The 22,956-nt window shown below is 45.9% G+C and overlaps 1 protein-coding gene across 11 annotated transcripts in view; it reads left to right on the top strand.

The window, feature by feature from the left end:
- The window catches only part of LOC135055432 (microtubule-associated protein tau-like), a 151,291-nt gene that overhangs the window by 121,959 nt on the left and 6,376 nt on the right, over nucleotides 1-22,956 (top strand). For 8 of the 11 annotated variants that reach the window (XM_063959493.1, XM_063959492.1, XM_063959485.1 and 5 more), the window contains 4 exons: nucleotides 4,638-4,909; nucleotides 5,225-5,317; nucleotides 15,371-15,452; nucleotides 16,209-16,321. In XM_063959493.1, the coding sequence (XP_063815563.1) occupies nucleotides 4,638-4,909; nucleotides 5,225-5,317; nucleotides 15,371-15,452; nucleotides 16,209-16,321 (560 nt within the window). Of the gene's footprint in view, nucleotides 1-4,637; nucleotides 4,910-5,224; nucleotides 5,318-15,370; nucleotides 15,453-16,208; nucleotides 16,322-18,674; nucleotides 18,799-22,956 lie in introns of all 11 variants that reach the window. The other 3 variants (XM_063959491.1, XM_063959495.1, XM_063959494.1) reach the window with 3 other exon arrangements.

Genomic DNA, 22,956 nt, shown 5'->3' with positions numbered 1-22,956 from the left:
GTTGTCATATATGGGCAGATGGCTCACACTCAGACTCTTGCAAAACCAGGGGCAACAGGTATCTGCCATTATGGTGTAAATTTACTAAAAATTGTGTCTGGACGAGTTTTCATTGTCGGGTGTATTAAGCCTTTTTTTTCCGAACTCTTGAGATTTACTAAAGGCATACATGGGAGTACAATCACGATTTGAACTGCAAAATATGGACAAATTTGCAAATAGAAGCAATTACACCATCAAACCAACTCGCGTGTAGAAAAGAATACAAGACATTTACTAAGAATCATGTTTTTAATCATGGCGCAAACTCGGGACAAAAAACACTTTCAAATAGATGTCCCCCTCAGCCGCGTGTTTGCAGAAGCCTGCACAGATAAGTGTGACCTATGCGATGCTTCTCTGTGTGCACAGATCAGCGTGACCTGTGTGGTCCTCTTCTATGTGAGCTATGGATCAATGGGTCAACCTGGATAAGGTTGACAGTCAATAGTTCTACCACTATTGATCGACAGGGGAAAAGGTCGACACAGTGAAAACGTTGACTTTAGATTTTTTTTTATGTTTTTGGTGTCATTTTTTGCGTAACATGAGAGGAACCCCAATTAGTGCACCGCGTCCCCTTACATGGCTCGCTTCACCCGCCATGGTGTGGGCAAGGTGCCCTGCTGCGCTCGGCCCAAGTCACTATTCCCAATCGTAGTCCATGTGGATGTTAAAGTATGAAAAAGTTAAAAATAGAAAAGGTAAAGAAGTCATGCCCATCTTTTCATGTGTCAGTATGTCCTGGGTCGACATTTTTACTGTTTCCCCGTGTCAATCAATAGTGGTCAACCTATTGACTGTCGACCTAAGTACTGTTGACCTACATCCGGATACCATCCATGTGACCAGTGTGGTGCTCCTCTGTGTACATGTAAAAAAATAAAATAAAAAAGTGTTAAAAACAACAGAAAAAAAAATACACTAAACAAAATGTTTAGGGGTGCCCCATATTTAATGAGCCAGCACTGGGCTCCCTTTATTGGGGAGGAATCCACGGCCTAGTTGGGGGAGAGGATTAATGCTTTTGCCGGTGTGACCCCATCAAGTGTGTCCCCTGGCTGCAGCATTACGCCCCTGCTAGTGGAGCACAGTGCTGGTTCTAAAAATACGGGGGACCCCTAAGCAATTTCCCCCCATATTTTTAGAACCAGTTATGGCTCCAAGAGCCCGCTGTTTATTCATTAGATATGGATTGCCTCTACACATTTTGTTTACTCAATTTTTTTGTACCAGGGCCGGCTTAAAGAGCCCAGGGCTGGTTATGCTTATGGAGGGGGATCCCACATATTTGATTCTGTTTTTTAACACTTTCTTTACATACAGAGAGGCACTGCACAGATAACACTGCTCTGTGTAGGCTTCTCAAAATACACTGATCACTAGCAGGACTATACAATTCAGGCACAAATACAACTGAACACGCACACTATTAAACACGACCAAACATGATTCTGTCAAACAGGATGGTAACTCATATCCCAACGATGCAGATCATGTTTACATTCGGAGTAAGGGCTTAGGGGCTAATTCAGTAAGGAGAGCAAATTCTACTAATCAGCAGAATTTGCTATCCTTTGGATCGCATGCTTGGGGCCGCCCATCGCTGGGCAAGGCCGCCCAGCATGCTGACCTCCGCCTGCCCCCCTGATGAAGGAGAAATTGAGATCGCCTCGCAATTTCTGCTTCATTGTAAAAATTATTGATGCCTCCTGCCGGCACAGTTTAGCTGCGGCCACAGGAGACCCGGCGCCATCTTATCCATTGTGGCGGCTGTGTGTGATGTCACGCAGCCGCCATGATCACGCCCCCGCTCGCACAGCACCGCCCCCTGTTTGGCCGCCTCCGCAATGCTCCGTCTCCTCCCTGGATTGACAGGCAGAGGCGAACACATTTTCTGCGGCGGCCCCGCAGAAAATGCAGGCGCATGCGCAGGATGGGCGCTGCGCATGCGCCCACATCTTTTTCTCATAAATTGCGGTTGGATCAATCCAACCTGAATTAGCCCCCTAATTCAGTAAGGATTGCAATTTCTGCTAAGTAGCAGAATTTGCAATACTTTTCCTAGCATGCTGGGGGCCTCCCATCGCAGGGCAAGGCTGCCCAGCATGCTGACCACCGCCTCCCCCTTGATGAAGCGATCGCAATTTCTGCTTCATTGTAGAAATTAGTGAAGCCGCCTGCCGGTGCAGCTAGGAGGCCCGTAACCATGATCGCGATTGCGGCGGCTGCGTGTGACGTCACGCAGCTGCTGAGATTATGCTCCCAACACGCCCCCGTTCGCGCCGCACTGCCTTCATCCGGCTCGACCCCGCAATGCTCTGTCTCCTCCTTGGAAATGGATCGTTGCCCCCCCCCCATTCTCCCCCCCAATTGCCATGCAGAGGTGACCCCCCACACGCAGAATATGCGGGTGCATGCGCAGGACTGGCACTGCGCATGCGCCCGCATCTTTCTCAGTAATTCCCGTTGGATCACACAAACATGGTTCTTAGCTGTGCCCCAGTAGGCAACCTTTCCACGTAGAAAGCATTGAGGTGCGGCATGTTCAATGGCTGGGGAGGCACTGGCTAGATCAGAGCCAGATTTACACACACTGTTGGTGAGTTTGACTATAAAGGTTATTAGAGTAATACAAAGATGATATGAATACTACTCAGATTATATTTATAAATTATAAATATCTTTTTTGTATTATTCCAATAATTTTTATATTCAAAACTCTGGAGTATATTGAAGTATGACAGGTGAGGCTCTGCCTCCCCTAACCGTACCTTGGGTAGTCAGTTCCTCATGTATCATACAGAGGCTCTGGGTCTCAGGAAACCCTAATGATGTAATCTCAGAGGTTACTGAATGTAGCAAAACCCAGACTACAGGTCTTGTGTGCTCTACCCACAATGTAACATAGTAAGTAGTAAACACACTTTGCATAGAGTTCATCATGGCCTGCAAACATAAACATAAAGGTAGTGGAATCAAACTGGTTGAGTTAAAATTGGTCAAAATATTGAAGGAAAAACCTGTGGAAAAGAGCATTTTTATAAATCTGTCCATTATTGTTCACATAATACCCTAACATTTATATATTTATTTGACTACGCTGAAAAAATGACTATTCCCCCAAAAAAAGCAGCAACATAAAATTCCCTTTGGTAGAGTGAAAAATAATGAAGGAAAAAGAAAAGGTGCATTCTCACTGCAGACATGCTAAAATGCCAGGGCCTCTGGATGTTCAGATGTTGCACAGACCGTAGGAGCAAAAGATTAATCTTGTGCGCTCTGTGTGGCTCATTACTAACACCTGATGCTTGCTCATTTGTGTCACAGGTTTTTTAAGGCATTGTAGAGAATTTATGTGTCCACTTGTTTAAAAAGTGACTTAATAAGTGGAGTAAATTCTTGGTTGTTTTTTTAAATGTGTTTTCTGACCATTATTTTTTTATGTTTTATTACTTTATCTTCCAAACCCAAGATGTTAGCTTACAGAGATACAATTCCCTCTATACTGACTATTCTCCCAGTTCCTGCTGCTGAAAAACATCCCCACAGCATGATGCTGCGGCCCCATCTGGAATACTGTGTCCAGTTCTAGAGACCATATCTCCAGAAGGATATAAATACATTAGAGAGTGTACAAAGAAGGGCAACTAAAATGGTGCATGGCCTACATCACAAAACTTACCCGGAAAGGCTAAAAGATCTTAACATGTATAGTATGGAGCAGAGAAGGGAAAGGGAAGACATGATAGAAACTTTCAAATATATCAAGGGTCTTAACAAAGTTCAGGAGGGAAACATTCTTCAAAGGAAGAGAAATATTAGAACTCGAGGACATACACTGAGACTGGAGGGGGGGAGGTTCAGGGGAAATTTAAGGAAAAATTACTTCACGGAAAGGGTAGTGGATAAGTGGAATAGTTTCCCATCAGAGGTGGTAGAGTCTAAAGGTGGGTACACACTAATAGATATATCTGCAGATCAATTGATCTGCAGATATATCTATGGACGGATCGGGCAGTGTGTTGTGCATACACACTGCCCGATCCGTCGGGGACTGACGTCGTGAACTGGGCGGGCGTGTACACACGCCCACCCAGTTCAGCTGTCAATCACCGCCGGCCGCCGCAGCATGTGTACGGGCGGTCGGCCGACCGCCCCGTACACACACAGCGGCGCGCCAATATATCGGTAGATATATTGGCCGTCGGCTGTGCTGCGTGGCCGACGCGATACGTCTGTGAACGACGGAGTTCACAGACGTATCGGCCGTACACACTAGCCGACGGACCCGCGATATATCAACCGTTCAAGAGAACGGCCGATATATCGACCAGTGTGTACGGGCCTTTAGACTGTAGAGCAATTTAAAAATGCTTGGGATAGGCATATGAATATCCTTACAAAGAATTAAGGTTCAAAAAGGGTTGAGATTACCTAAAGGATAAAAAAAAAGGGGAAGACTAGATGGGCCAAGTGGTTCTTATCTGCCGTCAAATTCTATGTTTCTATGTTAGGTGGTTATTATGAATAAGAAATGAACACATTTTTCTTTCCTGAAACTATTAAAAAAAAAAAAGCTCCCATTTTTTTTCCAGCTGAATCACCGAAGTCCGGTGAGAGAAGCGGATACAGCAGCCCTGGATCTCCTAGTACACCCACAAGTCGTTCCCGCATACTTTCCTCACAGTTGCCTCCCAACCGTGAGCCCAAAAAGATTGCCGTAGTGCGTACTCCTCCTAAATCTCCTGCCTCTATCAAGAGTCGCCTGCAACCACTCCCAAGTCCAGTTGCAATCCCAGACCTGAAAAATATCAAATCTAAGATCGGTTCGACTGAAAACATTCGACACCAACCAGGAGGCGGCAAGGTATCTCAGCATTATTACACTTGCTTGGATTACAATATATGAGAGGGAATTGACTGGAGTTATGTAGAGGGATGAGAGTTGGGCATGATTAACTGAGACTACGTGGTCTGGAATGAATGATAAAAATGGGCAAGGTGCCATAAGCATTAATTCCCATCTATACCATGACCCCCCTCTCCCCATTTATTTTTGTCTCCTCATATATAAACACCACACTTCCAGATACCTCTATACGGCATTGCACTCACCTGCTTTGTTGCTCCTGCTGCCCTTTGTTTTGTTTTATTTCCCCCACCAACCTCATTCCTCCTACAGGTGCAGATTATCCACAAGAAAGTAGACGTGAGTAACGTGCAGTCTAAGTGTGGCTCCAAGGACAATGTGAAGCATATCCCTGGGGGAGGAATAGTGAGTGATACCCTCTGTATGCACCATAACCAGTGCACCCACATACATGGCAGTTCCAGAGACTCATACAGCATTTCACTGCTTGCGTTTTGCACTTTTCTCTACTCATTCCAGCTGCTTACATACAGCACAGTTCCACACAGTGTTGCAGAAGATCTGTCATTAATGTTTAATAATTCACTGATCAGGTATCTAAACGCACACCCAGTTGTATGCAGTAGGTCTGGGCACACCTGTTCATGTTCTGCATTTTATTACATCTTACAGTGTCAATGGCCCTCATTCCGAGTTGTTCGCTCGCTAGCTGCTTTTAGCAGCATTGCACACGCTAGTCCGCCGCCCTCTGGGAGTGTATCTTCGCTTAGCAGAATAGCGAACGAAAGAGTAGCAGAACTGCTAATAAATAATTCTTTGCAGTTTCTGAGTAGCTCCAGACCTACTCACAGATTGCGATCAGCTCAGTCCGTTTATTTCCTGGTTTGACATCACAAACACGCCCTGCGTTCGGCCAGCCACTCCCTCGTTTCTCCAGACACTCCCGCGTTTTTCCCTGACACGCCTGCGTTTTTTAGCACACTCCCGGAAAACGCTCAGTTACCACCCAGAAACGCCTCTTTCCTGTCAATCATTCACTGATCAGCAGAGCGACTGAAAAGCGCCGCAGGACTCCACAGCAAAACTGCTAAGTTTTTAGTTAAATAACTAAGCGCATGCGCCCTGCGTGCCTTACGCATGCGCAATTAGCAACAAATCGCAGCATAGCAAAAATCGGCAACGAGCGAACAACTTGGAATGACCCCCAATATGTGAAGACAACCTTTGCTGAGTAAAAAACAGACTTGACAGATTTCTGTACATTTTAATGTACAATTCGGATTTCTTCTACACTCCTTGGAGGACACAGGCTTTCATAGTTGGTATAGGCTGTGAGTAAGGAGTCTGGGCACCAAACAGTGAACTTTTTTCTCCCAGCAGCAGCCCAGGCTCCTTCTCTACTATACCCAGCCCAGTTAGTTTGGTGCCTGCAGGAGTGGGCCGATCTACAGCCGACTGCTGTAGATCCGCCATGGAATGCAGTCCTTCATGCAGTCCGTGCAAGTGTCAACATCTTTCCAACAGATGCTAGACAAGAGATCATACGTCCAAGCACAAACCCTCCAGGCAGGATAGTTCCAGATCCCTGTCCGATTCTAATTCGAACTCAGAGGATTCCTCGGACCACAAGGAAAATATATCCGATACTTCAGATGTTAAGACCTCCTCTATCCCAGAGGACTCCCTCTCCCAGCTGATTAAGGGCCTAATTCAGACCTGATCGCACCTCTGCGAATTTGCAGAGGTTTGTGATCTGATAGTGCCCGCCCAGCCAGAGTGAAAATCCACCCCATGCAAGTCTGCGTACGCCGTGCAAAAAGCTTTGCAATCGCACCTCACTAACCATCGAATGATTTTTCCAGTCTGTGCGTAGCCCAGGACTTACTCCTAGAGTGCGAAAAAACCATGCTGATCGGGCCGGAGCTGACGTCACATACCCTCTCTGAAAATGCTTGAGAATGCCTGCGTTTTTCCTGACACTCCCAGAAAACGCCCAGTTACCACCCCCAAATGTTCACATCCTTTCAATCAATCTGCGTACGCCTAGCGATCAAAAAAAGACACCAGAATTTTTTGCAGTTTGGCTTCGCGCCTGCGCATTACATTCCGTACACATGTGCAGTCGTTTGATAATCAGACACTTTGCAATTTCGCACAACAGCGATCAGATCTGAATTAGGCCCTAAGAGCCTTATTCAGAGTTGTTAGCAAACGAAAAAAGTTAGCAATTGGGCAAAACCATGTGCACTGCATGGGGGTCAGATATAACACGTGCAGAGAGAGTTAGATTTGGGTGGGGTGTGTTGAAACTGAAATCTAAATTGCAGTGTAAAAAAAAAAGCAGCCAGTATTTACCCTGCACCTAAACAATATAAGCCACCCATATCTAACTCTCTCTGCACATGTTACATCTGCCCCCCACCTGCAGTGCAGAATTATTTTGCCCAATTGCTAACTTTTTTGGTTTGCTAACAAAGCTGAATATCCCCCTAAAACCATTAAATCTGTCCTTCTCATCAAAGATCCTGACCAGGCACCTAAGGCTAGCACTCCAGTGTTCAAGCATCAGGAGTGGGTTTCTGTGGAATCCCCTTCTTCTGGGCAGCTGGAAGAATATCCGGTGGAGGCGTGGACTCAGCTTAATAGGCACTTCCAAGTCTCTAAGCGCATTGCATCCTTTTTTCTGTACCTGCTTTGGATCAGGCCAAATAGGAGTCTCCTCCTCCCTAGGACGCTCACATTGCCCACTTAACAAAGCATCCATTAAGGATTTGACTGATAGCAAACTAGAATCTTTCCTAAAGGGAATTTACCACCATATTTATTTCAACATCCAAAAAGCCACACTAGCTCCGTTCCTGGCATGCTGACACGCACAGCCCTGGAAGCTCTTCCATATTCAGGAGACATTCTCTTTGGTCACGAGTTGGAAAAAATTGTGGCCACGGTGGTGGCATCTAAGACGATCTTCCTCCGTTCTGTGGCAGCCCCTAGATCGCAAACGTCTAATTTTCATTCCTTTCGTCCACAGGGAAAAGCCAAGGGTCAGCTTTATTCAATATTAGGTTACCCCTCTAAGCACTGAGGTAAGCAGCCCTAGTCTACTAGATACACTGCCACCAAGTCAGCAGACAAGCCTGCCATATGATAAGGAGGGGCTTCCACCTGGGGGATCCCAGTGTGGAGGCCAGCTTCTGCGGTACTTAAAGACTTGGATGGCAACCACATCAGATGCCTGGGTGTGAGGTGTGGTCTTCCAAGGCTACACCATATCCTTTCGGAAGCTGACAATTTTTTTTCACAGGTCTGGTAGAACCAGGCAAAGCAGAAGCTCTGCAGGAGTCCATTCACTCCCTTTGGGTCTCCAGAGTCATTATTCCTGTTTCCCTGTCGCAAAGAGTCATTGGCTTCTATACCAACCTGTTCTTTATTTAGAAGCCAAACAGTTCCATCCAGCCAATCCTCAACCTGAAGACCATCAACAGGTACTTGCGGGTTCCCAGGTTCCGCATGGAGTCTCTGCATTCCATCATTCTGGCGCTGGAGCCGAGAGATTTCATGGCCTCCTTGGACATCCAGGATTCCGATTTGCATGTTCCTATGCACCCCAGTCACAAGCGCTTCCGCAAGTTTGCCACCTGGGAGGAACCTACAGACCAAGATTTGCAAGTTTTTACATTGCTGCCAAGTGTCAATACATGCTTGTATGCAGATCCTGGTCTCTCTTGTCTCCACCTTCGACATGATGGAGTATGGCCAATTCCACTCCCGGCCTCTGCAGCTAAAGGTTCTGACTTGGTGCAACAAATCTCATCAGTAGATCAAATCACAAATGATCACCCTTTCTTGGGAGGTCCGGCATTCCCTCTTGTTCTGGCTCCAGGGTCCCACTTGGTCAAGGACTGTCCTTTTTGGATTCAGGACTGGGTCCTCCTCACCACCAATGAAAGTCTTCATGGGTAGAGGGCAGTAACCGGTTAACAGACCTTTCAGGGTCCGCGGATGGCTTCAGATCAACATTTTGGAACTCTGAGCAGTCTTCCAAGCTCTCTTTCTTGCTCTGACACTCTTCCACCACTAGGTACAGTCTGACAACGCAATAGTCATCACCTACATAAACCAGTTGGGCAGAGTGTCATCTTCCAGCTCTGTCTGCAGTCTTTATCCCTAGACTCCAAAATTTGGGAAGCGGACTTCCTAAGCCGCCAGGGTGTTCACTCGGGTGAGTGGGCTCTTCAGATGCCTTCTAGCTCCTAATTCACTTGCTGGTTCTTTCAGGACATCGACTTGATGGCATCTCAGCACAACCACAAGCTGCTGATGTACTGCTCACACACCAAGGATCCGGGAGCTAATCTGATAGATGCTTTGTCGGTTTGGCGGACCTTCCATCTCATGTACATCTTCCCCCCCAGTCCCGCTGATTCAGCGTGTCCTACACAAGTTAAAGATAGAAGGCGGCACTTTGATCCTGGTAGCTACCAATTTGCCGTGGCGAGCATGGTACACGGATCGTTGGACTATAATGAAAGGGTAACCAGGTTAGATTTTACATTACAAAAGAGGCGACTAAGATGAGATATGATTAATATTTATAGATACATTGGGGTAAATTTACTAAGGTCCCGATTTTGACCGAGATGCCGTTTTTTCATCAAAGTGTCATCTCGGTAATTTACTAAGCAATAATCACGGCAGTGATGAGGGCATTCGTAATTTTTTGGAAGTCCAACAAAAAAATTACGAATGAATACACCATCGGTCAAAACGCGGCTGTTTAACTATGAATCTCGGTAATTTACTAAGAAGTGCAAAGCAAAAAAAAACCAAACACTGCCGTGAAAAATTACAACTCGTAAAAAAGTGCTTAAAAAAAACAGACCTGCTTTTTTTTACCGTGATTGTATAGGCATGCACGGATCCATGAGATCCGTGCATGTATATCAGTGGGAAGGGGTGGGAAAGTGATTATTTTCTAAAAAAAAATTGCGTGGGGTCCCCCCTCCTAAGCATAACCAGCCTCGGGCTCTTTGAGCCGATCCTGGTTGCAGAAATATGGGTAAAAAAATGACAGGGGTTCCCCCATATTTAAGCAACCAGCATCGGGCTCTGCGCCTGGTCCTGGTTCCAAAAATACGGGGGACAAAAAGAGTAGGGGTCCCCCGTATTTTTAAAACCAGCACCGGGCTCCACTAGCTGGACAGATAATGCCACAGCCGGGGGTCACTTTTATATAGTGCCCTGCGGCCGTGGCATCAAAAATCCAACTAGTCACCCCTGGCCGGGGTACCCTGGGGGAGTGGGGACCCCTTCAATCAAGGGGTCCCCCCCCCCCCAGCCACCCAAGGGCCAGGGGTGAAGCCCGAGGCTGTCCCCCCCCATCCAATGGGCTGCGGATGGGGGGGCTGATAGCCTTTGTTGTAAATGAAAAGATATTGTTTTTAGTAGCAGTACTACAAGTCCCAGCAAGCCTCCCCCGCATGCTGGTACTTGGAGAACCACAAGTACCAGCATGCGGCGGAAAAACGGGCCCGCTGGTACCTGTAGTACTATTACTAAAAAAATACCCAAATAAACACAAGACACACACACCGTGAAAGTAAAGATTTATTACATACATCCACACAAACATACATACATACTTACCTTATGTTCACACGAGGGTCTGTCCTCTTCTCCAGTAGAATCCAAGGGGTACCTGTTGAATAAATTCTACTCACCAGATCCCGTGTCCCAGGGTCCTCGGGGCAACCATTTGTAATCCAGGTACTTGAATAAAATAACAAAACGGAGAGCCGAGCCACGAACTGAAAGGGGCCCCATGTTTTCACATGGGACTCCTTTCCCCGAATGCCAGAAACCCACTCTGACTGATGTCTAAGTGGGTTTCTTCAGCCAATCAGGGAGCGCTACGTTGGAGCACCCTCCTGATCGGCTGTGTGCTCCTGTACTGTCTGACAGGCGGCACACGGCAGTGTTACAATATAGCGCCTATGCGCTCCATTGTAACCAATGGTGGGAACTTTCTGCTCTGCGGTGACGTCACTTTAGGTCAACCGCAGGGCAGAAAGTTCCCACCATTGGTTACAATGGAGCGCATAGGAGCTACATTGTAACACTGCCGTGTGCCGCCTGTCAGACAGTACAGGAGCACACAGCCGATCAGGAGGGTGCTACAACGTAGCGCTCCCTGATTGGCTGAAGAAACCCACTTAGACATCAGTCAGAGTGGGTTTCTGGCATTCGGGGAAAGGAGTCCCATGTGAAAACATGGGGCCCCTTTCAGTTCGTGGCTCGGCTCTCCGTTTTGTTATTTTATTCAAGTACCTGGATTACAAATGGTTGCCCCGAGGACCCTGGGACACGGGATCTGGTGAGTAGAATTTATTCAACAGGTACCCCTTGGATTCTACTGGAGAAGAGGACAGACCCTCGTGTGAACATAAGGTAAGTATGTATGTATGTTTGTGTGGATGTATGTAATAAATCTTTACTTTCACGGTGTGTGTGTCTTGTGTTTATTTGGGTATTTTTTTAGTAATAGTACTACAGGTACCAGCGGGCCCGTTTTTCCGCCGCATGCTGGTACTTGTGGTTCTCCAAGTACCAGCATGCGGGGGAGGCTTGCTGGGACTTGTAGTACTGCTACTAAAAACAATATCTTTTCATTTACAACAAAGGCTATCAGCCCCCCCATCCGCAGCCCATTGGATGGGGGGGGACAGCCTCGGGCTTCACCCCTGGCCCTTGGGTGGCTGGGGGGGGGGGACCCCTTGATTGAAGGGGTCCCCACTCCCCCAGGGTACCCCGGCCAGGGGTGACTAGTTGGATATTTGATGCCACGGCCGCAGGGCACTATATAAAAGTGACCCCCGGCTGTGGCATTATCTGTCCAGCTAGTGGAGCCCGGTGCTGGTTTTAAAAATACGGGGGACCCCTACTCTTTTTGTCCCCCGTATTTTTGGAACCAGGACCAGGCGCAGAGCCCGATGCTGGTTGCTTAAATATGGGGGAACCCCTGTCAATTTTTTCACCATATTTCTGCAACCAGGATCGGCTCAAAGAGCCCGAGGCTGGTTATGCTTAGGAGGGGGGACCCCACGCAATTTTTTTTTTGGATTTTACAGTGTTTAATTTAAAAAAAAAAAAAAAAAATGAACCCCAGCACGGATCACACAGATCCGGCCGAGATTCATTGTAAAAAAGTCGGCAGTGTTTTGCTAATCACTGCCGTAAAAAATAGAAAAAAAAAACGAATGACATCGACATCGGAAAACCCGAAAAGGCTAAATACGGCAGCTTAGTAAATTAGACGTAATCAATTCAAAAAGTTGCAATTTTACACTGTCGATGTCATTCGTGATTGAACTTTGACCTGAAACGGGAAAATACGAATCTTAGTAAATTTACCCCATTGAGGGGCAATATAGGCAATTATCAGGCGATTTGTTTATCGAGAGATCTGTATGTGGCCACCCCCTAAGGTTAGAGGAGAGGACTTTTCATGCCCAGTGAAGGAAGGGTTTCTTCACAGTGAGTGCGGTAAAGATATGGAATTCTCTGCCGGAGAAGGTTGTTTTAGCTGACTCAATTGATACGTTTAAAAAAGGGTTAGATACATTTTGAGCAGAAAAAGAAATCCAAGGATACAACCTCTAATAATTAGATTAAATATAGGTTGAACGTAATGGGAAAACCGTATTTTTTCAACCTAAATAACTATGTTACTATCTCCTAAGCCTCTCCATCAGTGCTCTACTGCATCTTCTTCTGTGGCTGAATCTGTCACAGTACCCATGCCTCCATCCAGATCTGGCCTATTATGCTTGGACGGGGTGGCTCTTGATACAAGGGGTTCTCCAGGTCAGTTATTCGTACCATGCTGAATGCCTGTAAACACTATTCTGCAAGGATTTATTACCGGGTTTGGTGGTCTTACTTTGTCTGGTGTTCAGCTATGGGCAAGGGCGTAGCTACCATAGGTGCAGACAGTGCAGCTGCTATGGGGCCCAGAGCTGAGAGGGGCCTACCTTCCCTGTCAAAGTTACATGTGTTATATACATTTTTCGCTATTGGGTGGTATGTAGGAGTCCTTTCAAATTTTTTCCTTGGGGCCTGCAATATATCTAAGTATGCCCATGGACTTGCTCATTGTAGTGTGGTATAAAATAAACTGGAGGGAATTTTAATGTTATATTATATGAACCGGGGCACTGTAATGAGGCACAATATGAACGGGGAGCACTATATATCATAATGTGAATCGGGGGTACTGTGCGGCATAATGTGTACTGGCAGCCCTGAAAGGTGACATAGGGTGAACTTAAGCACTACTGCGATTCATAAAAGAAACTAGGGCACTACTATGGGGCATAACATTAAATAAGGCTCTACTATGGTTCAGAAAATAAACTAAGGCACTATAATAGGGAATAGAATGAACAACTGCTGCAGAGAAGTCTCTCTCTAGAAGCATTGGGACGGGGGCCCCTTCAAAATGTTGCTATGGGGCCCACAAAGTTCTGGCTATGCCCCTGGCTAGGGGCTTTAACAACAGGTAATTTTGGCTCTCACGAGTCCTCTCCTTTCTACAGGCAGGTTTTAATGTGGGTCTCCGCCTCTCTACTTTGATGGTGCGGGTTTCACCCTTTTCTGTTCTCTTCCAGAGACAAATTACACTTATGCATGACGTCTGGACTTTCCTACAGGGTGTCCTCCACATTCAGCTCCATTTGTTCCTCCAGTGGCTACTTGGAACTTGACTTTGGTGCTTCGGCTCTACAGTCGTCACCCTTGGACTCTGTAGGCATTCGTTTGCTTACGTGGGAGACTGTCTTGCTACTTGCCAGTGTTGGCCTGGCAGGTGTCAGGCTTAAGCGCGTTGTCTTGTTGCTCCCCATGTCTGGTCTATCACTCTTTCTGAGCCATTATTCAGACATGATTAGACTACCACCCTAAGGTAGTTTCTTGGTTTCACATCAGCCAGTAGATCGTGGTTCCTGCCTTTCAAGCACCGGAGTCTTTGCCGGAGTTTCACAAATGGGACTGCCCGGCTACGAAGCAGACTGTATCCAGATGACTCCGCTTTACTATCTGCCATTCTTACACTGCGGCGGACCTTCCTGCCCCTGCCATGGTGACCGCTCATTCTACCAGGTCGGTGATAACTTCTTGGGCAGCTTGATGTGGCGCCTTCACATTGTAGCTTTGGAAAGCAGCTATGTGGTCCCACACAATTCTATTCTTTTGACACCTTCAGATACAGACATAGTTTTCAGGTGAAGGGTTCTCAACGCAGCTTCGGAGAATCCCCTCCCTCTGGGGAATAGTTTTGGGACGTCCCACTGTGAAAGCCTATGGAGCGTAGAAGAAAGGAGATTTATGTTCTTACCTAGTTAAATCCTTTCCTTTGAAATCCATGGGTTAGGGTTGTGTTTGGACCTGTGTGTGTGCCGGTCTTCCTTCTCGCCTCCTGCTAACTTAATTGGCCTGTCTGGGGCTGGGGGCAGAGTATAGGGAGAAGGAGCTTGGACTGCTGCTGGGAGAAAAACTGCTTGTTACCCAGACTCCTCCCTCACAGCCTATACCCACTGATAAAGCCTGTTTCTCTTTTATGGATCTCGAAGAAAAGGATAGACCCAGCAAGAACATAAATCTCTTTTATTGTTGATTGGAAATTTTTTTTTAAAAATTGCTTTAGACGGCGCAAAAGTTTTCTTGTAGACCTTTCACTGTTATGATGCTGTAGCTCTCTGCTCACTACTATAATTATTCAATTTCTCTAAGAAATTGGGGGGGGGAATCCTTCATCCATACAAGCTACTACATCATTCACCCCTCGTCTTCAGGAAAGACCCTGCCCCCTTTGCTGTGCAGTGCACTCAGTCAGTCTTATTAATAAGGGTTTCACATTGGTGAATAAAGCTCTTTAATAAAAAACAAAAGTATAATAATTATATTTTTACGTATTATTTAAAGATTACTTCACAGTAAGCCTCATCCATATAAACAGGTTATATACAACATTGATAACGCATCATAATTCCAAGTTGCTATGTGCAATAAAGAAACCAATAAATTATATGTGTCAAAGGCACCCTTTAACCTTAGATGGTGCTCATAAATTTAATTTCCATTTTTATCACTGGCTTAAGTAACAGTTCATTATTTTTTTATTTCTTTTGTGGAAGGAGTGGGGGGGGGGAGGATAATGATCAATAAAGTTTCTACCCAATAAGGCAATAAAGTTGCCTACATTCACAAGAGGCAGCCATTTTGTGTCATATTCATGATGTCACTGGTTCCCATTGATTGATAGGTTGCTTTCTCAAAGTAGCTGTCTGGGTACATTCATTAAAATGGGAATTCCGCATGTAACCAATTCTTGAGCTGCTGCTGCTGCTGGCAGTCCGAACACTACAGCCACCTCTCACATGTCATCCTTTTCCCATCCCTCAGGTGCAGATCACACACAAGCCAGTCGATCTCAAACACGTGACTTCCAAGTGTGGTTCAATGAAGAATATCCACCACAAGCCAGGTACAGCCGTCCCACCATGTCTGCTAGGCAAGATTCCAGTCCTAGTCCTCGTGTTTCCCTTTGATAGGGAAACCTCATAAAGAATATTTGAAACCTTAGATATTTATGCACACACTAAGTCATACAGTAGACTGCAAAATACTGGTAGTATTTACATGAATCAAAGCTGCACGCTTAATGTTACATTTCAAGGCACTTACCTTATTCTGCTTTCATACCTATTTCCAAAGTATTCTGTCACAACCATCATTGTACATCTAGTGATATGATGTTATATTTATGCAAAAGCTATATTGGGGGGAATTCAATTGTTTTTGCTCCGGCTGCCACTAGATGGTGTCCAATGGATTAGTTCAATTGTTGCTCTGTTGAGGCGCTAACAGCTGCAGACCCCCGTGCTAGCGAGCACAAATGTGCAAATTGACCCCCACTTTTTGCATTGCACCCACTGCTTGGGCACGTGTTAAAAAACCACACATTTGAATTCCACCATCTATGATCACCAGTCACTTTAGACAGGAGATTGGGCACTCATAAACAATTGAATCTCCCCATTATTTATGACCAGTTATTTATATAGCGCACACGTATTCCGCAGCACTTTTACAGAAAACATTGGTTATTACATCATTATTATGTTTGACTTACATAAAAAATACATTGCTCACTTTCAGGACTTGGAGGTCCCTTATCAATTCAAACATTGGTTTTTTTTTTAATGGTAGTTTATCCTTCACCCTTTCATTCCTACTGCAGGTGGAGGAAATGTAGAAGTGAAGTCTGAGAAACTGGATTTTAAAGACAAGATTCAGTCTAAGATAGGCTCATTGGACAATGTCTATCACGCGCCTGGAGGAGGAAACAAAAAGGTAAAGTGTTACTACCGTTCGCCCCAGCAGGATATCGAGGTAAAGATAAGTCCTCATACATCTTTGTGTAGTCATGCCAAACAGCTCCGCCTGGCACGCCAGGTCGCGTGGGAATCTTCTAACGTAGGGCATCTATTTTGCAAAAAATGCGACTAGGACGCACAAAGGTGGATATCATATTAGCCCCGGTAAAACAGTGGGTGCGAAAAACACTGTATGTTTTTCCCGATTTTTCCCAATTTTTTTTTTCCCCAAATGCCCTTTCTCACGAAAACACACAGGTTCAGTGAAACCCGTGTGTTTCTGGGGATTTGGTTTCGCCTGAGGCAGGAGGAACAAAATCCCAGATGACCGCAAACAACTTGCAGCGTCCCATGCCCGCTGCAGCAGCAGGCTGGGACTGCAGGCATGGCGCCACGGCCCGGAAGCTGCCACTTGGCGCAGTGATCCCCGGCAGAGAAGCCGAGGCAGCTCCGTGACCGCATCCCCCCCTCTCCCCCGGTCACATGACGAGGGAGCGCCCATGTAACCGGGGGCAGCCGAAGGAGCAGTGCTGCACCGGGAGCTGACTGCAGCCGGCACCCAGGTAATCCCTGATAAGCCACCGCTCGCGATGGCTTATCGGGGGTAATAGGATAGCTCTGGGCGCGAAAATTAGCCCCGGTAAATTAATGGGGCTAATTGGATATCCCCCAAAGAGACTATGCGATTGCTGTATATAACACATGTATATCTATGCGCGACCGAGTCGCTGAATCTGATTACGAAGTGCTACAATGTAGCAGACATGGCTTTTTACCATTACAAGGTCTGTTCTGCTCCATATACACTCTCAGTCACACACAATATGCAGGTTTGATAAATTAAATGAAATCAGCAGTCTCCAGGTGTGTCCTAGTCACAGTTTCGGGGGGGGGAAAAAAGAAAAGAAAAAAAGATGCCTGACGTTAGCAGAGTCTCACGCTGCACTGCTTTGTGTACTAAGGTTAGATGTATGAGGATGCATCTGTAGCATGGGAGTGTCTGCTTCCACACGTGCCCCCCACGGATATCATTACATAAATTAACGAATATTTGGGACAATTTTTCAGAAAAGAATTGGGGGTGGGGAGGATCTTGTGTAAAAGACATAAAATAAATGTATATAGTTTAGTTATCCATTAACTTCATTAGAAATTTGAATAATTTAAGAGCTAAACCTGTGACCCTCCTGTTGCTGCTAAAGTGGACTTCCGTAATATGGTGATCACACAACTGCTGGAGAGTTGCAGGTGAATAGTCCGTGGAGGGACAGACGTGAACATTTCCTCCTGCACTTGGTGACTAACACGCCTCTCAGTTCCTGGTGTGCTGATGCTTTAATAACAGCTTGCAAACATTTTCCTAGGTTGTGTGGGGCAGGCTTTGCCATTGTAAGTATAGCGCTGGGTCTCCTCTTACTCTGCTAAACTCAGCGCTGCTGCTGAGAACAAACGCTGGTCTCCGGACCACACTATTCCCGCATCTCCACTGCGCAATCTGCACTCATGTGACATTTCTTTTGCTCCTCTCGCCATTCTGGAGAACAATCCTGGGTCTCTGCTCTTCTGCTCATTTTACCACTGTGCAGAACAGTTCTTGGTTCCCCCTGCACTCATTCTCTCACTGTGCAAAACTATTCCTTGACTTCTGCTTCCACATTTGCAGAATATTTCAGCCAAACTATCTTACTAAAATGTTTCCTTTCTCTCTCATCAAACCATTAAAATGTCATTTCTACCCTCCCCTACCTTTTTACTTCATTCTCTTCCTACTCCTTATGTTATTCACCATCATTGATTATTTGTTTTTATTACAGTTTCCATTTCCTATTCCTAGTACCATCAGGGATGTAAAATATCTATGAAAAGTCAAGGAAGCGTCTTCTATATTACACATGGAAATCGGATTGAGATCCAATGGAAGGGTTCTATTAATAATGGGGTGGAATGTGCGCCAATGTGCAAACATCCAATTACATATAATCTGTGTGGCTGCTATTAACACATTTTAATACATTTCAACATAGGCGTGCTCTGTAGAAAGTCAGCATGTCCAAGAGTCATGGCACTCCAGCATTTAGTAAATCATAGCCAAGGCCTTCCAGAGTACTGGATGCCTGTACATTTCCAGAGTGATTTGCTGATGTTCCTTGTGAGGGACTATAAACAGGATGTGGGACACTTACAGATAAATGTAAACAAGATTCCTGTAACTATCCCTGATGGGACCATGCTTTCATTTCATTTTTCATACCATAATGCTCTCCTCTCATACTGATGGAACTAGTCCCACCCTCCCCTCACCCTACCCCAACTCATCTTGTCACCTCCAGAGAGAGAAAGGGAACGAGGAACAGGCAAGGGGAAGTAATTCCTCTTTAAGCAGACTCTACCAGGGCCTGCCTCCCCCCCTGCCTGAAGAGCCGGAGTTACCCAGCCTGCTATATACCCAGAGTGGTGAGTACAGAGTCCCAGAGTGTGCTGTAACTGTTTCTCTGACAGACTAGTTGGAAATGAAAGAAAGCTAGGATCTGGAATACATGTTTGCCCTGAATGTAGGCATAAGCCTCTGCTCCCCATACTCTGACGACATGCATTTACGTCTTACATGTACAGATTGAAAACATACGCAAATATAGTATGTGTAATATAATGCACTGGCTGATTTAGTGTAACTGCAGTAAGAGGACAGCTGAGACACTGGCAAATGAGTTGCTTTCTATCTATCTATCTATCTATCTATCTATCTATATATATATATATATATATATATATATATATATATATATATATATATATATATATATATATATTTACATTGTTAGTTTTGTGAAAAACAGGAACAAACGTGTGATGTAAGATTTACTTAGACCAGAGGTTCCCAAACTCGGTCCTCAATGTAACCTAATGGCTCAGGTTTTATGAATATTCATGGCTGAGCATATATGGTTTTATCAAATTGATTGAGGTACGAATTAAGTCACCTGCACCCAAGCTTGGTTATCCTTAAAACCTGGACTGTTAGGGTGCCTTGAGGACTGCGTTTGGGAACCTCTGGCTTACACCATAAAATTGACACTGCTTTTGGGTCCAAATAAGCCAGGTATGACAGTAATAGGAACCTATTGCCAATGACTATTAAATGTGTTTGCACAAGTCTAAGTAACATGGAAAGAAGAATGGGGACAGTACTGGGAAACTAGGATACAACAGAGCCCTACAGCCTCCCCATTTACAAATATGTTGGGCGCTCTGTAAATCATTAAGTGCAGAAGTTACTATGAAACCCACGCCACCTAGTGGATAACTTATTCATAAGAAAGCAGTAACACCCACTAAAAGCAGCAATTCTATGTTTGTTTGTCCTTTAAATGGTAATTAAATACATTATAACCTCGCATCTGATAGTCATTTCTTAGCTGTCCTCCTACAGATCTTTGTCAATGTCTCACTGAAAGGAAAACATGTATTGCTGCCAAATCATCACAGATCTCAACATGTCATGTGAGGGGGTGAGGTCAGACAGCAGTGCAGGCACACAGCACTTTCAGTTTGGTAGAGAGACAGAGCCTCTCAGTCTGTCAGCATGGGATGTCACGCCATAGAGGCTGGTGAAAGTGGTGCTCAGACAGGCATTCCTCTTTGCCTACTACATCATTGGGGTTTTTGTCATGGTACTCAGTTTTAAAATCATACTGCCTAGATTTTATACCAGCCATCTAAGAAATGCAAAGGACAGAGGGTGAGAGAAGAAAAAAGAAAAAAAAACAAATGGGCATGTCTTGATAATGGAATTTATATCATTGGGTGGTTAGGAAAGCAGTACAATTCCTGACCAGCGCCCTGCTCTCAGATCTTCAAAGTCTCCTCATTAAGCATAGGTCTCCCTTATATTCTTTGAATGCAGGCATATATGCCAAAAATACCTGATGTCAAATACAAAGGAATAACAAACATTCATAAACATGTCAGACGTGTCATCAAAGAGGTTAGGCTTTAATCATATTGGAAGCAATTTTCCCTTGCACACCACACTTCCTGTCTGAATCAATTGACAGAGGGGGTCATTCCGACCCGTTTGCACGCTGCGGTTCAATGCAGCGGTGCGAACGGGTCGTAACTGCGCATCCGCGGTGGCCGCATTGCGCAGACGCGTCGTTGCCCGACGACAGCCGACGTCGGGTAGCGACGCTGCGTACAAAGAAAGTAGTCACAGTGGTGACTGCAAGAAGATTGACAGGATGAAGGAGTTCCGAGGCGTCAACTTACCGTTTTCCGGGAGTGGAGATAAGAACGCAGGCGTGTCCAGGCGTTTGGAGGGTGGATGTCTGACGTCAAATCTGGGCCCTTCATCGCTGGATCCATCGCACAGGGTAAGTAACTGCAGGGCTAGTCTTGTTTTACACAAAACTTTTTTAACATAGCAGGTCTGCACAAGCTATCGCAGCCCTGCTATGCCAAAATACACACCCCCATAGGCGGCGTCTAGTTGATCGCAGGAGCAGCAAAAAGTTACTACGTGCGATCAACTCGGAATGACCCCCAGAGTGCAATCAGCCTCAATGATAGATCACAAGGCTACAGCTCTACGTAGCTAACTTTAGTCAAGTAAAGGCGATACACATGGAGATATCCGTGCTTAAATTCTAAGCAATCTGACTAGATAGAAATTATGCACGGATCTCTCCGTGTGTATGCCCATAGCGATAGCGTTGCGCGGTCCCGTGTGCCGCTATCGCTGACTCTAGAGTTGGCATGCATGCCAAATCTAGTTAGATCGCTCATTTTTTACGGCTGCGGGAAATGAGCATCCAAACCTTCCCCCCCCCCCCCCAGCACAATATCTTTAGAATTTGAATGTTTTATTACATAATTAGGCTACCCACCCATTTCCAAAAATGTTTTTTAAATAATCTTTAGCACTTGTGAGATCATGTGACTGAAGCTAGCACTACCTACTCATCATATGACTTATTGGGGCGATTCAGACCGGATCGCTAGGCTGCGTTTTCTCACAGCCTGCGATCAGATCTGTACTGCGCAATGCGCAGGCGCGACGAACTGCAGCAACGGGGATCATTGGTCAGCGACAGGATGGTACGAAATTTCCGAACGCACTGGCTATCGCAAGGAGATTGACAGGAAGAAGGCGTTTGTGGTTGGCAACTGACCGTTTTCTGGGAGTGTCTGGAAAAACGCAGGCATGTCCAAGCGTTTGCAGGGAGGGTTCCTGGCGTCAGTTCCAGTCCCTGACAGGCTGAAGCCCTCGCAGCGGCTGAGTAAGTCCTGGGCTGCGCAGAGACTGCACAATATCAGTTTGTAAAGCTCTGCTACACATGCGTTCATACACTTGCACAGCTAAAATACACTCCCCCTGTAGGCGGCGACTATCAGATTGCATGACAGCAAAAATCGCTGCCCAGCGATCAGGTCTGAATTACCCCCATTGATGATGAAAAGCCCAACTGCATGAACAGCTCACAGGGATTTCTAGTGTATTATACCTGCTCACAATAAACCTGCCTCAGCCAATTCTGGAAAATGATTTCATTGGTATTGCTGAAGCAGGCAACTGGTGATAAAATCCCTGCTATGGCCCTTACCGTGCACTTGTCACACACAATGGGTGTAGGTATTTTGTGGACTGGTCCAATGTACGAGAAATTAATTTAGCTATAGAGTGCCTAGGGATGGTCATAAATTCCTTTTACATAACATGAAGCATCATACATTTTATTTCAACCCACAAAATGCCCCAATCCCCCCGCCCCTCTGCAGAAATATACAGTGGCGGGAGGGGACTAAGTAAAACCAAACGTAAGGCCTGATTCAGATTTGGAAGTAAAGCAAAAAAAAACAAGCAATTGTGCACCTGGGCAAAACCATGTTGCACTGCAAGTGGGGCAGATGTAACGTGCCAAGATTTCTCTATCGTCCTAGTGGATGCTGGGGTTCCTGAAAGGACCATGGGGAATAGCGGCTCCGCAGGAGACAGGGCACAAAAGTAAAGCTTTCCGATCAGGTGGTGTGCACTGGCTCCTCCCCCTATGACCCTCCTCCAAGCCAGTTAGATTTTTGTGCCCGGCCGAGAAGGGTGCAATTCTAGGTGGCTCTCCTAAAGAGCTGCTTAGAGAAAGTTTAGCTTAGGTTTTTTACTTTACAGTGAGTCCTGCTGGCAACAGGATCACTGCAACGAGGGACAGAGGGGAGAAGAAGTGAACTCACCTGCGTGCAGGATGGATTGGCTTCTTGGCTACTGGACATCAGCTCCAGAGGGACGATCACAGGTACAGCCTGGATGGTCACCGGAGCCGCGCCGCCGGCCCCCTTGCAGATGCTGAAGTAAGAAGAGGTCCAGAATCGGCGGCAGAAGACTCCTCAGTCTTCTAAAGGTAGCGCACAGCACTGCAGCTGTGCGCCATTTTCCTCTCAGCACACTTCACACGGCAGTCACTGAGGGTGCAGGGCGCTGGGAGGGGGGCGCCCTGGGAGGCAAATGAATACCTATTTTGGCTAAAAATACCTCACATATAGCCTCCGGAGGCTATATGGAGATATTTAACCCCTGCCAGAATCCGTTAAGAGCGGGAGACGAGGCCGCCGAAAAAGGGGCGG

Source organism: Pseudophryne corroboree, chromosome 3 (genome assembly GCF_028390025.1).
Source record: "Pseudophryne corroboree isolate aPseCor3 chromosome 3, aPseCor3.hap2, whole genome shotgun sequence".
Taxonomy (NCBI): Eukaryota; Metazoa; Chordata; class Amphibia; order Anura; family Myobatrachidae; genus Pseudophryne; species Pseudophryne corroboree.
This window is presented reverse-complemented; position numbering and strand designations above follow the sequence as displayed.